At 34.3% G+C, this 14,705-nt stretch overlaps 1 protein-coding gene and 1 long non-coding RNA gene across 7 annotated transcripts; one reads left to right on the top strand and one right to left on the bottom strand.

Annotated features, from left to right (window-relative positions):
* The first annotated feature begins 5,959 nt into the window (after nucleotides 1-5,959).
* LOC142550866 (small ribosomal subunit protein uS19) lies at nucleotides 5,960-6,991 on the top strand. Its single transcript, XM_075659909.1, has 3 exons — nucleotides 5,960-6,098; nucleotides 6,177-6,322; nucleotides 6,835-6,991. The coding sequence occupies exons 1-3, from the start codon at nucleotides 6,096-6,098 to the stop codon at nucleotides 6,932-6,934; spliced, it is 249 nt and encodes an 82-aa protein (XP_075516024.1). The 5' UTR covers nucleotides 5,960-6,095; the 3' UTR covers nucleotides 6,935-6,991.
* Nucleotides 6,992-7,805: 814 nt separating this feature from the next.
* On the bottom strand, nucleotides 7,806-13,755 carry LOC142551265 (uncharacterized). 6 transcript variants are annotated; one of them, XR_012821555.1, is made up of 6 exons: nucleotides 13,055-13,755; nucleotides 10,532-10,634; nucleotides 10,109-10,196; nucleotides 8,824-9,566; nucleotides 8,562-8,726; nucleotides 7,806-7,931 (listed from the first exon to the last, which is right to left on the bottom strand). It is a non-coding gene; the product is annotated as an uncharacterized LOC142551265 (long non-coding RNA). The 6 variants fall into 6 exon arrangements; XR_012821556.1 differs by having other exon boundaries at nucleotides 10,536-10,634; XR_012821552.1 differs by having other exon boundaries at nucleotides 10,109-10,176; nucleotides 13,055-13,754.
* Nucleotides 13,756-14,705: the final 950 nt, after the last annotated feature.

Below are 14,705 nucleotides of genomic sequence, written 5' to 3'. Positions count from 1 at the left end.
AATATAATGTTATTATTAAAAATAATAAAAATAAATTTTTCATAAACTTGTTATAAATCCTGGGAGGATGTTAAGACGACATCCCACACTCTCGGTAAGGAATACGACAAGTATAAAAGCCTATAAGGTTTTTAAACAAAATAAATTATGACACTCATTATAATATTATGATATGATATACATAATTATTTAAACATGTCTTATATTATATATATCATATTATTACCATAAAATTATACAAATACATACCTTTATTTTTTTTTTGTACCCCAACGGTCATAAATGGTAAAAAACGGCTAGTTTTTGCCCTATAAATATGATCTCACAAACACATTCCATCACTCCAACTTTCTCTTCTTCTCTAAAAATTATTCATCATCAAATTTTTCGAAGAAAAAAGAAGATGACTTTCTCAAGGATATTTTTAATTATTTTGGTTGTCATACTCACGAGTCTTGTATTTATCGGAGAATATCCTCCTCGTGCGTTTTCTTTATTTTTACAAATACTTGTACTTGTTGTTTATCCGTTACTTTGTATTGCAATAATTATTAACTAATAAAATACATCGTAATTTTTTTAGTACCACCATGTCAAATTTAACAAAGCTCGAATTTGTTGCGCTCGACATCACGGGAAAGAATTATATGCCATGGACTCTAGATGTAGATATGCATCTTGAGTCATTGGGTCTAAGCGAGACCATTAAAGAAAATGACATATGCACGTCACAAGAAAAGGCAAGAGCCATGATATTTTTGCGTCGACATCTCGACGATGGATTGAAATGTGAATATCTGACTGAAAAAAATCTCATGGCTTTGTGGAAGGGATTAAAAGAAAGATTCGAACATATAAGAGAAGTTATACTTCCGACCGCCCGGGATGAATGGAATACATTGAGATTCCAAGACTTTAAAAAAGTCAGTGATTACAATTCGGCGATGTATAGAATAATCTCGCAATTAAAATTTTGTGGACATGAGGTCACAGAATCTGAGATGCTTGAAAAAACATTTTCCACGTTTCATGCATCAAATATTACTCTACAGCAACAATATAGAGTACGTGGATTCGCGAGATATTCTGAACTCATCGCCTGTCTTCTTGTGGCGGAAAAAAACAACGAGCTATTAATGAGAAATCATCAGTCCCGACCCACTGGATCAACAGCATTTCCAGAAGTAAATGCTGTAAGTAAAAATGAATTTAAACCTGGAAACCAAAATCAAATTCAAAGACAAGGTTTTGGTCGAGGTCGAGGTCGTGGACGTGGACGTGGACGTGGAATTGGCCGTGGTCGTGGTCAAGGCCGTGGTTTTGAAAATAATCGAGATAGTTATTTTTATAACTCATCTCAAAAGAACGTCCCAAACCATCCACAGAAAAGGCATCATGAGAATACAAGTGTTAATGAGAAGCACTCAAAAAGATATGAAAGTTCTTGTTACAGATGTGGTACTCCAGGACATTGGTCCAAAGTTTGTCGAGCCCCTGAGCACCTTTGTAAACTTTATAAAGAATCATTAAAGGGGAAAGAAAAGGAGACCAATTTCACTGAACGCAGTGACCGTTTGAGTGATTCAATTCATTTTGATGCTGGTGATTTTATGAATGATTTCTCTGGAAATTATCAATATGTTGGTGGGATAGAAATGAACAATATTGATGCTGCAGATTTTCTCAACGATTTCTCTGAAAATGAACAATATAATGGTAGAATATAAATGTACAATAATCTATTTTTCATGTATTCATAGAATAATGTTTTATTGTATAATTATGATTTGTGTTATATTTAAATATATATTGCAAGTAATTTATTTCATTGCATATTTTTTTGAAGTTCAAATATGGAAAATGCTATGAGCAAAGCTGAAGTTTGCATACCCGATAGTGGTATAACGCACACTATCCTCCGAGATAAAAGATATTTCTTGGAACTAAAACCAACAAAAACAACGGTGAATACAATATCAGGTCCTGTAGACTTGATTAAAGGATGTGGTAAAGCACAATTTTTGTTACCTAATGGTACAAAATTTTTGATCAATGATGCTTTATATTCACCACAATCGAAAAGAAATTTGTTGAGTTTTAATGATATATATTCCCATGGGTATGATTCTCAAACAATGAATGAAGGGAATGAGAAATATATGTGTTTTATCACATATAAATCAGGAAAGAAATATGTGATTGAAAAACTACCAATGCTCCCTACTGGATTGCATTATACACATATAAGTCCCATTGAATCAAACATGGTAGTTGATAATTCTTCGATATTAACCAATTGGCATGATCGATTGGGACATCCTGGTTCAACAATGATGCGAAGAATTATAGAAAATACACATGGTCATCCACTGAAAGACCAGAAGATTTTTCAGAATAATAAGTTTCAATGTAAAGCATGTTCTCTTGGAAAACTTATTATAAGACCATCACCAGTCAAAATCCAAACTGAATCACCAATGTTTCTTGAACGTATTCAGGGTGATATTTGTGGACCAATCCATCCACCATGTGGTCCATTCAGATACTTTATGGTATTGATTGATGCCTCCAGCAGATGGTCACATATATGTTTATTATCAACTCGAAATGTTGCATTTGCAAGATTACTTGCTCAAATAATAAAATTGAGGAATCAATTTCCCGATTATACAATCAAGAAAATTAGACTTGATAATGCTGGTGAATTTACTTCCCAAACTTTCAATGATTATTGTATGTCTATGGGAATCATTGTTGAGCATCCTGTTGCTCATGTACATACATAGAATGGATTGGCTGAATCATTGATTAAACGTCTGCAAATGATTGCTAGACCAATGATTATGAAAACAAAGCTCCCTATTTCTATATGGGGACATGCAATTTTACACGCTGCTTCATTAATTCGCATCAGACCAAGTGCATATCATAAATACTCCCCATTGCAGCTTGCATTTGGTAAAGAACCAGACATTTCTCATCTGAGAATTTTTGGATGTATGGTGTATGTGCCTATTGCACCACCGCAACGAAAGAAAATGGGACCTCAAAGAAAGGTTGGAATTTATATCGGTTATGATATTCCATCAATCATTCGATATCTTGAACCTCAGACAGGCGACGTGTTCACAGCACGTTTTGCTGATTGTCATTTTAATGAGGAAATCTTCCCAATCTTAGGGGGAGAACAGAAACATACCGAAAAGGAAATTACATGGTATGTATCATCATTGTTACATCTGGATCCAAGAACAAAACAATGTGAAAAAGATGTACAACAAATTGTACACTTGCAAAGAATAGCAAATCAAATACCAGATGCATTTGTAGACACAAAAAGGGTAACTAAATCATATATACATGCTGCAAATGCCCCTGCTCGAATTGAAATTCCAAAGAAACAAATGGAAGATACTCATGATGTCATTAAACGCCTGAAGCGTGGAAGGCCAGTCGGTTCCAAGGATAAAAATCCTCGAAAAAGAAAATTCATAGAGAAACACGATGATCACAAAATAAAGAATGACGTTTCTGAAGAAACACATGATGATCACAAAATAGAGAATGGTGTTCCTGAAGAAACACATGATGATGAAAATGTTCTGTCAGAACCACAAACTGACGAGAATCATGAAATCTCTATGAATTATATTAATACTGGAAAAATATGGAACCGAAAAGATATAGATGAAATTGATGATATATTTTCTTATAATGTGGCAATCGACATCATAAATGATAACGAAGATCATGAACCAAAATCTTTTGGTGAATGTAAAAATCGGCAGGATTGGATAAAATGGAAAGATGCCATCCAGGTTGAATTAAATTCGCTAAATAAACGTAATGTTTTTGGACCTATAGTCCTTACACCTGAAGGTGTAAAACCTGTTGGATACAAATGGGTTTTTATTCGAAAGCGAAATGAGAAAAATGAAATAGTAAGATATAAAGCTCGACTTGTTGCACAAGGTTTTTCTCAAAGGCCTGGAATTGATTATGAAGAAACGTATTCTCCTGTGATGGATGCAATTACGTTTCGGTATTTGATTAGCTTGGCGGTATCTGAAAATTTAGAAATGTGTCTTATGGATGTTGTTACAGCTTACTTATATGGATCACTTGATAGTAATATATATATGAAAATCCCTGAAGGATTTAAGATGCCTGAAGCACAAAGTTCAAAACCCAGGGAATGTTATTCTGTGAAATTACAAAGATAATTATATGGGTTAAAACAATCAGGTCGAATGTGGTATAATCGACTAAGTGATCACTTGATGAAAAAGGGATATGTAAATAATTCAATATGCCCTTGTGTTTTCATTAAGAAAACAACATACGGATGCGTAATTATTGCTGTATATGTTGATGATTTAAACATCATTGGAACGAATAAAGAAATTCAAGAAGTTGTGTCATACTTGAAGGAAGAATTTGAAATGAAGGATCTTGGAAAAACCAAGTATTGTCTGGGTTTACAAATTGAACAAAAAGAATGTGGAATGTTTGTTCACCAGACAAATTATACAGAAAAGATCCTTAAACGTTTTAATATGGATAAAGCAAATCCTTTAAGTACTCCAATGGTTGTTAGATCATTAAACATAGAAAATGATCCATTCCGTCCATGTGAAGATGATGAAGATATTCTTGGTCTAGAAGTACCATATCTAAGTACCATCGGTGCCCTTATGTACCTTACAAATTGTACAAGGCCTGATATATCTTTTGCCGTGAATCTGTTGGCAAGATTTAGCACATATCCAACAAAGAGACACTGGAACGGAATTAAACATATATTCCGTTATCTACGAGGAACGACAGACTTGGGACTTTTGTATTCAAAAGATGCTAATCCAAGTATAATTGGTTATGCTGATGCTGGATACTTATCTGATCCACACAAGGCACGTTCCCAAACTGGATATGTATTTACTCGTGGAGGCACTGCAATATCTTGGCGTTCTCAGAAACAAACATTCGTAACAACTTCATCAAATCATGCTGAGATTATTGCACTACATGAAGCAAGTCGTGAATGTGTGTGGTTAAAATCAATGACCCAACATATCCAAATTTCATGCGGATTATCATCTGATGAGAAGCCTGTGATACTATATGAAGATAATGCTGCATGTGTTGCTCAAATGAAAGAAGGATACATAAAAAGCGACAGAACTAAACATATTCCTCCTAAGTTCTTCGCATTCACCAAGGAGCTTGAGAAGAATAGATGTATTGATGTACGTCACATTCAATCAAGTGAAAACTCATCAGATCTCTTCACAAAGGCACTTCCTACGTCAATATTCAGAAAGCACATATATAATATTGGGATGCGCAATCTACGAAATTTGTGAAGAATTGTTCATGTCAACATCAGGGAGAGTTTACGTGACTGCACTCTTTTTCCCTTACTATGGTTTTTATCCCAATGGGTTTTTCCAAGTAAGGTTTTTAACGAGGAAGTACAAAAACACGTAATGAAGACATCATCGTATCATGATCATCATCACAAGGGGGAGTATTGGAAAATAATATTTAAAATGTGTGTATTGAATATTTGAATGTTGAATATTTGAATGTTGAAAATAAGAGTTGTAAATATTGAAAATTAGTGTGTGATGATGTAGGTAATGATGTATTTTATTTTTGGATTATTTGTAAAGATTTCCTATAAATAGATCTCTCATTTGTGAAGAAAATCACAATTGAGTAGAGAGAAAAATATTATAAAGTGTGTAGTTTGGTAAATTTTGAGAGTTTGAGATTTTTACTTTTTACCATAAATTTTTACTTTTTCACAACACAAACTATAAATTTTAAAATATCTATTGTTCTTATTTTATTTAATTTTTTTATATATATTAGAACCAAAAAAAAAAGTTTAAAAATAAAAATAAATAATGTTTGGGCTGATTTATACTCATAGGCAGCCTAAACTATCATATTTGATGTTAGCCCATTACCATCATTTGCCGTTTGCTCATCGGTCCACTATTTAAAATCACTGTTATCAAATTTCCATCGAAACCCTAGCGGCGTTGCTTCAAACTTCGGAGAGCCTCAGCGAAGAATTTCCCCGAGCAACCATGGTACATTTCAACCTCTATCGTTAATACGCGCAGAATCCTTCGGTTGTGCGTTTTATGATTATATTTGTGTTTCTGCAGGCGGATGTTGAAACGGAGGTGGCGGCGGGGCAGCCGAAGAAGAGAACGTTCAAGAAGTTCAGCTTTAGGGGAGTCGACCTCGTTGCTCTTCTTGACATGTCCACTGATGAACTCGAGAAGCTTTACAGTGCTCGTGCTCGTAGAAGGTACGTATTTTCGATGTGACTTGTGTTACTTTGTGGTGTGTGTATGTGCTATGTTTCTGCAATCTAGTTCGGTTGGGATTTTGTTTGGTAGTTGATTAACGCGCAGTAGCAATCGAATGTATACTTCTCGAGTTTTGGATTTACTAAAAGAATGAACTCCAGCCTACCCAATTCAGAATCATGAATCTTGCTCGAGCTCACGTTCAAGCGGCTGGCTATTTTGACCTTGAGGTTATAATATATGTCTGGTTGGCAAGTCTATAAGCTTTGCATAAAACTACTCAGACACCTCGGCTCGTGCCATTTTCGTGTCTGGTTCATGAACTATACATAATGTTAGAATTGGAATTTGAAGTAGGTTTAGCTTGCAACAATGATCCGGGGCATGACACTCATGGTTTCATGAATGAGATACCCGTTTTCTACTGCAAGTACTATCCTATCATGTGAAATTCTGGACCGTTTTGATTTTGGGGTACATACCCTTTCTTATATATGTAACTTTATTGTAGGTTTCAGAGGGGTTTGAAGAGGAAACCGATGGCTTTGATCAAGAAACTTCGCAAGGCTGTGAGCCATTTTTACTTTACATTAGAACTTTATCGATGTTAATTACTCTAGTTTCTTTTAAAAAAATAAAAAATTATGTCCTGGTTTTGTTGTGCTTTAGATTGTGGTGCTTTTGGGCTTTTATATAATAGAATCTCAAAGAACAAGTTGTACTTGGGAATGAGGCATAGCATGAATATTTGTGACAAAATCTGCTATTGCTCTAATGCTATGAATGTCCACAAAATTCCAGGTGTAAGCAAAATGGTGTTATCAGGATATGTAGTTATTCACTTACCTTGGCAATTCAATCCGTTGAGATGCGAGCATGATTTCTCTTTTCTAAAAAGCAGAAACATAATGTCTCTCGTCTTGCAAGTGAATGGCACTTACATGGAGCAAGTTTGTCGTCTGTCATCTAATAGTAGTCATTTTAATATTTACTAGTCTGGTCTAGCATACTTTGCAGGCTCATGCCTTTGGCTTCAAAGGAACCACCACCTTTGATATTTCTATTTACAAAATAAATACTATCTCATCAACCTACGTTGTCATGTTCTTTGTTTTAAACTTTTGGTCTCTCATTTTATTCCCGGGGTGCATATTAGGTAACTAGTCATTTTTTCCCTCCCAGCTACTCTTGACAGGCCACATTTGATTGCTCTACCACAAGCCTACAGTATGTTGAGTTGGCTTAATAGTCCTGGTTAGGTTTTTATATGATCAAGTTATTATAAACAATTATTGGAAAATCTTAGTGGTGACATGTTACACATTTTCAGTATTTCATATAATCTGATATTTAAAATGAAACATTTCAGAAACAGGGTTAGTCGACACCGGCGTTGTCTCACAATCACATAATTGCAAAACAACAAGCCTCGTAGTAAATTGCAATAACCAGTTTTTTTCATAAAAAGTAATCGTCTTTACAAAGCGAAATACATGATAATAAAATTAAAAGGCAGAATAAATTCGACTGATCTCGAATTGGGTTTGCTCCATCACCATCCCCAAAAGTAGTCTTGCTCTTCATCCTCGATTTGTTCCTCGTTCTTATCTGAGTGGGAATGTAAGGGGTGAGCATTTTGGGAAATATTCAGTAAATGAGGGCCGATCGTGCATAACAAATATCGAGGATATACATACGAATAAACAAAATAAGAATATAGCACTGAAAATCATCTCATTTTCTATGGTTTTACTGATCAGTCCCCTATATGTTACTCCTCTAAGGGGCGAGACCAAAGGAACGGTTATTATAACCCACCGCATCAGGGCCTAAACAGAACATATCAAAGTTCGGAATTTTCTTTACCATTTCTAAATCAAATCATTACAGTGCATTTCAGATAATTCAACATGCTTTCAAATATTATAGCTGATATCGAACAACGAATAATTTAGGGGGATTTTATACCAAATGAAAACGAATAAATTATGCCGATTGAATTTTTTAAAGTCATATTTAATTTATTTCAAAATATATTATGCTCACTTAAAAAAAAATAGGTGAGCCAAATCCTTATATAATAATTAATATATTCAAAAGTCTACTTTAAAATAATCAAATAAGTGAACCATATTTATTAAAAGGGTATAAATATCAAGGGCCACTTAAATAAATATAAGTGTGCAATTTTTATTTAATAATATCAAAAAAACAAAACAAAGGAGAAAACCCACTTACTGTTATCGTTGGGACTGAAATGTTAGAAGGTGTGCTAAAAGAACTCCGCTCGAACTTGTACAAAACTTGGTAAATCTAATTGCGACTTGGACCAATACACCTCCAACAGCTACTGGAATTGGCTCTACGGCTGCTGGAACTTAGGATCTAAATTTTTGGTTCGAACTGTGATAGCATGAGACAACCGTTTACTTGAAATGTTGCTGGAATTTCTAGACCGAAAGAGGCTACTGAATAGCTTAGAAAATGGACAGAAATTTACCTAGTAACTGGACCGAAAAGATTTCGAACAAGGTTGCGGCAAAGCTTCGAATTAGGCTGCTGTAATGCTTCGATCTTGGCTGAATTCGGCTGCTGTCACCTTCGAAAATGGACAGGATCGTGGTCTGGAAAAAAAAAAGGCAGCAAATCTGTTTCGAACCGTTGCGGAATTCTCGGGTTTTTGGATAGCTTGCTTGATCAAGCTCTTCGGCTATTCTTGGACCAACTTCGGGCAGCAACTGGGCTCGAAAGAATGAGCAGGAACTCGGTTACGGCCGGGGTATTAACAATGACAGCAATTGGACATCGAAACACTACTACAAGACTTCGAATTTGGCCAGGAAATTGAATCGAGAAAGCTGTTTTCCCAGCAGCTATATTTTCGAAATCTGTAGGTACGGGGATGGAGCTTTCAGAATGTATCACTTCGGTTCACCTATATATATATATATATAGGCTTGAATGATCAGCTCCAAGGTAAGCTCCTATTACTCCAAGATTTTTGCTGATTGCTTAGTCAAAGGGTGGTTACACTTTCCTCTTCCAAGTTGAACGTGGCCTTTTCTCGGTGTAAGTTCACGTCCGAGACTCACGCTGCAATGGAGTGATTGTTGGCTTCTTTAAGTGCAATTGGAGAGTGATTTTTGGGTTGCAAGGATTTCCCCCAAGACTGGTGCCTCCCATATTGCACGGTCTTCACACGCGTTGCGTGTGTTATGAATATATAAGACAGATATATTAAACCTTCATGAGTTTACAACACCATGACTGTCAAAAAATTTGTACTTGATCCATAAAAAGCAAGGGATTCTAAAGCTTAAATAAATATGCCAAAATCAATTTGTTACCTCACATGATATAAGTGTTGATCATAAAAAAAAATCATATTTTTTGAAGCCTTAATATCATCTAATGCGAACTTAACATAAAATAAATAGACAAATAGTCAAAAAATTGTCTTAAAAATATGAGAATATCATTAAAAGTTCATATTTTGACATCAGAACTCTGCTAGATCTTTCAAATTTGAGTTTAAAATCTACCAACCAAAATGTAAATTTGTCTGTAAAAATTATAATAAAACAATGTTTAAGAAGCTCAAATATAATGATTTAGTAAAACTGTTAAGAATATGTGAGAGATTACTTCATAAGATCTTGAAGCTCGTAAAAAATATATTATCTCACCTGCAAGATCAAAACGAACAAACGAATTTGATATGATCACTAATATAAAGTAACATAATAAATCATAGACCATAAACTAATTCATTGTTAAAAACAAACCAGATGAAGATGGGGGCGAATAGATCTGATCCGTTGAATTGAGTACGTCATTTATACAAATACTTTGTCTGCAACCAATATCTTTCAACTTTTGAGAAAAAAACACAAAGGCAATTCATAATAAGCAAAAAAATTCAACTTAAACCAACAATCAAAAAATCATAGAAAGTATAGTAGTAATGCCGAAAATGGTTATTCGGGAGGAGTGATAAGATAGATGATGAGAAATAGATAGTCATGGGCAGAGATAAAAACATGGGCATAATACATGATTTCACATATAGCTGAACGTGGTTGAACAGAGATAATGAAATTTATTAACATCCCCCAAATTCTAACGTTGAAACATGTAGCATGTACTTAATGATTATTGTAACTAATAATGTTTTTTTAAAAAAGATAGAAAAAATATACTTGACTTACTCACAATCATGTTTCTTGAATTGAGTATGTCTTTGAAAATCATGTTTCTTGAATTGAGTACGCCATTTCTTCAAATACTTTGTTCACAACCAGTATCCTTCAGCTTTTGATAAAAAAACACAAAGGCAATTCATATTTAACAAAAAATTCAACTTAAACCAACAAACAAAAAATCATAAATAATATGTTAATCCATTAGGCACTACCCAAGTACTATTTAAAGTTGATTCAACAAATATAGAAAGTTTAGTACCCATGCCAAAAATGGTTATGCGGGAGACGTGATAAGATAGAAGATGAGAAATAGAGAATCATGGGCATGGAAATACATGGACATAATACATGGTGCCACATATAGCCGAATGTGGTTGAACAGAGATAATGGAATTTATCAGCACCCCCCAAATTCTAACGTTGAAACATGTAGCATGTATTTTACGATTATCTTTTACTATTTGTACATAATGTTTTTTTTGAAAAAAATTACAATAAATCATTCACATACAATATCTTGAAAGACAAAATAATTAGGACTTTCATCAATTTAAGCTAAAAATGTAACAAAAGAAAGAAAAAACAATTTTCGAGATCTGGCATATTGAGGGAAGGGAGAAAAAGGCAAGTTGGTGGAAATACAATTACTTAACATGGGTCTTTGAAAAAAACTCTTATTGTTCTTTTGAATTCAGAAGCAACCATACATAAGATTCTCCTAAAAAAATAACGTATAATATTTGAAAATCAGCTAAACTACAAAAAAAACACCACCAAGAACATCATCTTTATAAAGAACCCAACTTTACATTAAATATTTGTAGCTTGTAAGAAAGAAAGCCATGAGAACCCATTAACCACAATTTTCGAGATCTGGCATATTGAGGGAAGGGAGAAAAGGGTAAGTTGGTGGAAATATAATTACTTAAAATGGGTTTTTGAGAAAAACTCTTATTGTTTTGTTGAATTCAGAAGCAACCATACGTAGATGAAATGCAGCTAATTGGATGAGAATAAATTGACGGTGCTTATAAAAAAATATAAGAACACTGAATAATGAATATGAAAAAATATGACAGAGTAAATAATTGTACAAAAAATAAAACCTTGATTAGAATAAAGTAATTAGAAATCATTCCCACGGGGAAAATTGAAACTAACATTCATAGGGGAGAAATCGAAACTAACATTTAATGAATTAGAGATGTGAAAATGTGATAATCTTTCTTTTTGATCTCTGTTCGTGCATTCCCTTTCTTAAATATTTTTACCCAAATAAACAGCTCTGAATATGTTTAAAAAGTCAAAAAGAAAATGATACACATGGTTTCTCTACTTTTGTGTTTGAATAGATACTTTTTAAATTTTTTCGATGAACAAATTAACTGATAAATGTTTGGAAATGGGAGCTTAATGAGAAAACATGAATGTTGGTTTGGGTGTCAGCTGAAAACGGTGTTTTTATTACATAAATTATAATAGGCATACCATGTGGAGTAGTAGATAAATTAGAGGATGTAACCAAAAAATTCGAATTTCCTGAATTGCATTTTCCAATAATAATTTGTCCGAGTGTGTCAATTCATGCCTCTCACAACAATGTCCAGAACACACTCAGACCAAAAGTGGAGCACATAAGCAAGCTGGAAGTAAAAGTCTTAACAATTATATTGGAATCGCAGCAAAAGAGACACCTTTAAGTTGAGGTGTTCCTTCAAACAGATCCAATAAAGAACTTGATCATATCGAAGGAGTTATGAAGTGGGGGACTGATTACTTCCTCAAGACTTTTGACAACACTGCTGATACCATAGATAGAATTGTGACTCAGGTAATGCACAAAGTACTTATTGGCCTTGATATTCTAAAAGATTTGAAGTATTAAGTATATATAGGCGATCCCATGGGACGAACGTTCCCGAATGATCACTACTGTTGGGACTCGCCCAAAAGACATTGATTATGATTAACCAGTTAACCGAATGCCATAGGTGCTCGGATCTTGCCGCTGAAATGGCTACTGCTTTGGCCTCTTCGTCCGTTGTTTTCAGGGACAAAAAGGCGTGCTCGGAAAAGATTGTCCATGGTGCCAAATCTCTGCTTAAATTCTCTAGGAGGCAGCGTGGTAGATTCAAATGAGGCGAAAGTTTTCTATAACTTCACCGGTTACTGGAGCATTCATGTTCTCATTCTTACCAGATATCTCAAAGTTCAACCGAACAAAAGGTGCAAAAACTTTACTTTCAACACATCAACAATAAAGAATCCTCTAAATTCTCAAATTCAAAACAATATTGGCTAAAAAATGAAGGCAAACCAAATAAGATACATGTTCCAAATTTTCCAGAAACTGATCGGATTTTCGATGTATTCAACGGGCTGGTGTTTTTGTTGTTCTTCACACGACAATTGTGTGTGTCATTTCAGGAATTTTAGTATAATCTGAAAAACAGACCAGTCGCCACTATTTCTCCATCCTACAATCACCGATCATTCAATCCAAATTGGAGAAAAAGTAGAATTCAATACCTTTCAGTACGTTTACAAATGTATACCTCAGCTTCAGCAGACATTGCCCTCTTCCTCGTGCCCATAATCCACAATAACAACCGTTTCCTTTGAACATCATCCAAGTTCAGATCCAAACAAACCGTATGTTGCGGCGGTCTACCATCACCGATCATTCACTCTTCGTGGATCCGCCATTGACGATCATATAATTGACTTCGAAGGTTCTAAAAAATTCGATCAGATTTTTTTAGTGAGAAAAAGAATTGAAGAAGAGGAGAAACGGGAAATCACGTTTTGATTTTGTGCGGCTCTTGGTTTGGGAGTGAAGAAGAAAGTCTGATTTGGTGGAAGGAACCCTATGAACGTGGTGTGTGTGAAGGGTAAAATAGGTAGTTTATAAAACAGACCAAGACACCGTTCGGTTAGTATTAGATGCTTGACTTTAATAAATAGTAAAAGATATAGATATCTAAATAATCAATAATAAAGTATATTGTGAAGGAAGTTGTTTTCCCTCGCTCAAACGGCTTCAGCTTGTACAAGAGAAAACATCGATCTCCGACGACATGCTTGGTAATATAGACGCCATCACTGATGATGAGGTGAAAAAAATATTCCAAAGTGAAGGAAGTGGCTGACGTTGCTGAGGACTCGATATCGCCGAAAGTGAAGAAAGACAAGCAATTTAATAAATGTTGGAATTTTTTTCATGAAATCTGTATTTTATTTTATAAAACGACTAATGTGTTTTTTCGCAAGTAATTAAGAGTTTGTGTTTTTGTTGTTTTTTTGTCCCCATATTTTAAATCCTCGTTGCGCTCGTTTGGTCCCAATTTTGTAGGTTTTTGGTGCCAATTCTGTTGCTACTTTTCTTGTTTATATTCTTTGTTTTATTTGATTATGTTTTCGAAAGTTTCTGGTTTTTTTGAGGCTGCATGGAGTTCTGAGTGATGCTTTGCTGCTCTTTTACTGTAAATCTTTTCTTTTTTTCGTTCTTGATCTTTATATATATGTCTTTGGGTTATGGGTGTCTGCCACTGTCTGGTTCTCCATTTGCAGGAGGAGTTGGATCGACTTTTTTTAAACTTATGTTTGAAGAATGTTTTTCCAATTTTTATTGGAGCAGCTTTCTGGTCTTCCAACTTCTTTGGCAATAAAACTCTGAAACTACTTCAAGGACGACATGAATAAATATGTTTGTGTTTCTCATCAATATGTAGAAGTGTTCACAAAATACGACCCGCGAGACCGTCTCACACAAGTTTTTGCCATTTTAGGTTCTAAAATTTTTTGTATGATTTATGTTTATAAGCTTGTCTGCTTCAGTGGAATAATTATTCATTTGAAATGCTAGAATGAGTATGTTAAATCCCTTTTTGCCCATAATTTGTTTTGGTAATTTACTTTTTTTATGAAATTGCTTGTTAAAGTATTTTGTGGTTGCATTATATCAATTTTTCGAAATTCATACGTTACTATCTGAAAGTGCTGTAACTCATAAACTCATAAAAAATATTCAAGAATGTCTATATCAAAATTTGGTGTTGTGCTAAGGTGTTGTCAACACCGGAACACAACACAGCAGCGAAAATTAATTGTTAATAAACAGGTATAATTGCAATAAATAATCAGAGACCAGAATTGAATCATGCACAAGTACGAATACTTG

Source organism: Primulina tabacum, chromosome 7, assembly GCF_025594145.1.
Source record: "Primulina tabacum isolate GXHZ01 chromosome 7, ASM2559414v2, whole genome shotgun sequence".
Lineage (NCBI taxonomy): Eukaryota > Viridiplantae > Streptophyta > Magnoliopsida > Lamiales > Gesneriaceae > Primulina > Primulina tabacum.
The sequence above is the reverse complement of the archived record's forward strand: the minus strand, read 5'-3'. Positions and strand labels throughout refer to the sequence as shown.

Coding starts and splice junctions, on each gene's coding strand:
- LOC142550866 (XM_075659909.1), top strand. Junction 6,323..6,834: donor AGTGCTCGTGCTCGTAGAAG/GTACGTATTTTC, acceptor ACTTTATTGTAG/GTTTCAGAGGGGTTTGAAGA.